Source organism: Vicia villosa, linkage group LG3, assembly GCF_029867415.1.
Source record: "Vicia villosa cultivar HV-30 ecotype Madison, WI linkage group LG3, Vvil1.0, whole genome shotgun sequence".
NCBI lineage: Eukaryota > Viridiplantae > Streptophyta > Magnoliopsida > Fabales > Fabaceae > Vicia > Vicia villosa.
Window position 1 is genome coordinate 175,744,609 of NC_081182.1, and position 3,432 is coordinate 175,748,040.

General features: G+C 39.0%; 1 protein-coding gene across 1 annotated transcript; it reads right to left on the minus strand.

The window, feature by feature from the left end:
• Positions 1 to 302: 302 nt before the first annotated feature.
• On the minus strand, positions 303 to 2,242 carry LOC131659432 (uncharacterized). The gene is made up of 4 exons (XM_058928622.1): positions 1,799 to 2,242; positions 1,620 to 1,700; positions 963 to 1,499; positions 303 to 872 (listed from the first exon to the last, which is right to left on the minus strand). Exons 1-4 carry the CDS (start codon positions 2,240 to 2,242, stop codon positions 303 to 305), a joined length of 1,632 nt encoding a protein of 543 aa, XP_058784605.1.
• Between the last annotated feature and the right edge of the window lie 1,190 nt (positions 2,243 to 3,432).

The following is a 3,432-nucleotide window of genomic DNA, read 5'->3' on the forward strand; positions in this document are numbered from 1 at the left end:
CATCCATTTGAAACATATTACTGGTTCAAACATATGCTCCTGCATAATTCCACATACAACCACCAGGAATATTTTATCACAAAATACTGCCAATATAGAAACACCTTCAATCTCCCCCATAGGATTTGTGGAATTAAAAGCAGCCTACCAGCACATGACAGTTAACTAAAGATTCATCCAGCTTACACAAACACAGTACCATCATTACAATATCCAAGATCAACCAAACCAACAACCACTATCTCCCCCTTTTCACCAAAAATGTTGCCAAAGAATTCTTAGTACCACCATACACATGTGCTTCAGTCGTCAGACTCAGAGCTACTGAACTCTACACTGTTCTCGGTCCCGTCTTCAGTAATGGATTCTTTCACAACCTCGTTGTCTGAGACACCATCATCTGCACCCTGTTCTGCCACATTAGTATCTGCAGATTTAGCACTTTCACTCGTTTCAATAGAGCTGATCAATCTTTCAAGGGCCAATTTTCTGGCCTCCAGCTCCTTACAAGTTTCTCGGAGCACAGCAACCATGGAAGTTTTGCTCATAATGGTGCTTTCATTTGATGGTCCAGCCGAAGTTTTGTTAATATCATGAACATGAGTTCCTTGGAATAGCTTATGATGAAATATTAAAGGACTTGCTCTTTTGCACACAGAATCTTTGTCAGTCAAAATGTTGGGAAATTGTTTTAAGATGATTCCACAGATGAGGGAAGGGAAAGCAATGGGACCTTTGATACTATAGCTACCAGCATGCTTTAAGGTTTGCTTAAAAATATAAGTTCCATAATCAACTTTGGATTTAGTACCAATAGCAAAGATGAATTTACCTAGTCGTGCAGAAATTGTAGACTTGTGTTGAGTTGGCACCTAGTTGGCAGCTCCAATCCTGTGAAGTACAACATATTTCACACTTAGTTTGCTCACAATCAGCTTCCCTTTGACAGGCCATGTCTTCACCTGGCCAGCTGTAATCTCTTTGCACATTTGATTATCAGACACTTCCAGTTCTGGCTGAGCTTGATTGGACCTTTCCAGAAATTTGTTGATCACAGTGGGCGAGAATTTAATACATTTTCCTCTAACAAACACTTTTAAATACTCCTCAGTTTCCTTATTGCCGCAGTTTTCATGAAGATTCACAATGAACTCCTTCACCAAGATTTCATAACACTTAGAGAGATGAGTCACAGTCTTCATTAGTCCATCCTCATGAATAAGATTCATAATCTCATCATTCTCAAGAGCATTCTGAGTAAGTTCTCTCTCTAAGGCCAGTCTTTTATGGTAGACAAATTTCCATCTGAGTACACTGGAGGGGTAGTGAAAGGAAATGTTATCAATAGGTATTTCAGGAACACTAGCAGCCAGTTTGCTATTAGAGACCTTCTTCTTAAGATGAATGTCATTGACATTCGCAGCAACATCAGAATCTGACTCATTCTCAGAACTGCTTATAGCCTTTCTCTTCTTAGGCACCACTTTGCTCCATGCCTTCTTTGGTCCAACAAAAACAGACTTAGCTACTGCCTTCTTTTTCTGAGAGACCTCAGCTACAACTTGCTTTTATTTCCTCCTCATTAGCCTTCTGGCTATGCTTGGGTTGATGGAAGCAACCAGGTCATCATCAAAGATATCATCAAGGTTGATTACTGTGTCAGTTTGAGTTTTCTCTGGTTCTTTGTTTTCAGTTTGGCCCTTTTTAGTGTGATTTACACACGTATTAGTGGAAACATTGCTGGGTATCTCTTCATTGTGTTCAGCACCATCAGGAATTCAAAGTGATCAAGACAAACATCATTTCTTTTCTTGTTACTGACATGCATATTTTCATTCATTTCATCATTTGTTGGAACACAGATTTCACCGGTGTCACTAACATGCTCAAAGACATTTGACTTAGGAAGCACAGGATTCTCAGGACCAGGGATCTTGGATGAAGCATTCTCCTCATTTAGGATTTGGGTAACAATTTTGACAATATCTAGGTGATTAGACCTTGAGATTTCTTTGGTTAGCTCTTCCTTAGAAGGAGGAACAGAAGATTGAGAGGTCTGACCAGAGTTGGGATTTCTAGGTCTTCTTGCAGTCTCTTTGGTTCTTTGTGCATGCATAGTTCTGGGTCGTTTTGTCACGAGATCGAAAGGGGTTACCATCTGCAAAGGAGTGACTTCAAGAATCTCACTAGGGTTAATGGGAGCATTGGAAGCGTCTTGTTCATGAGCAGCAGAAGAGGGCATTTTTGACGAAGTCTGAGGAATAGATTGTTGAGACATTGAGGAAGATGTTAGAGACGATCTGAGTGTCTGGTTGTTTTTGATGTCAAACGAGAGATGAGAGAAGTGTAAGAGACCAGTGAAGTGGAAATGAGGGAATAGAGTGAAGAGTTGTACTTGGATGAGGGAATTTAAATTTTGACCAATCATTAAATCTGAGTTATTTTCTTTGTTCAAAAAATAGTTCCCTAGACACTGTAATTGCTATAACACTTCACAGGAGTAAATACCTAATTTGTTCTTCAAGACTTCAATATGGAGAGTGCTTAGATTCTCAGGAAGGATGTCTCCACTTGGTAGCTTAGAAGTTTCATGCTTCATAATAAAAACCTTGTTAGCTGTAAGGTTCCTGGGAGAGAGACATGTTGTTTTCCTGTGCTTGGTTCTGATGAGTTGGGTGATCTTCTTTGACACATTAGTATCCCTCTCATAATACAATGTCATGACATTCTGAGTGACATTGTATTCAGACAGCATCAGGTTTTCACCTTCGATTTTTACAAAGAAGGTTTTGAATATCTCTTCTTCGTATCCGTTTCCAGCTTTTCTTTCATACCAATTTTTTGAAGTTTGATACGGTCTTCTCCTTTTTACACTGTTTATATTTCTCCCTGTAATCTTTGTATTTAAACTTGGATGCTCAGGTTCATCACTTAGTTCGAGGAGAAATGGTTCTGCTTTTAAGGGATTACTTTGTTGATATATCATCCTTCTGGTAAGATTGGGAGCTTCAGGACATGTGGACTTCAAGTGATCTATTCTGCCACATTGATAGCATCTCTTATATGGGAAATATGTGCTCCTTTCTTGATGTTGCCTTTTATGTTGCATCCTTTGATTAGGCATCATCTGTTCCATCAAGTAAATCTGATTTCTTACTCCTCCATCCTTGTTGTGAGATTAGTTCAACAACTCCTCTTTCAGAGCATCAATGTTTGACCGAAGGCTTATGTTTTCTTCTTGAAGGAGAGTGTAAGTAATTCTATCCCCTAACATTCTTGCATATAGTCTTTCATTTCTTAGATAGTTTTCAGAGAGAATTGTAGCAAGTTCTCTGGCCATGAGATCGCTGGCAGATGCTTCTTTATCTGATTCTCTCAAATTTTAAGCTACATTTTCAACTGATCTTTCTTGTTGATTTTCCTCGATTTCTT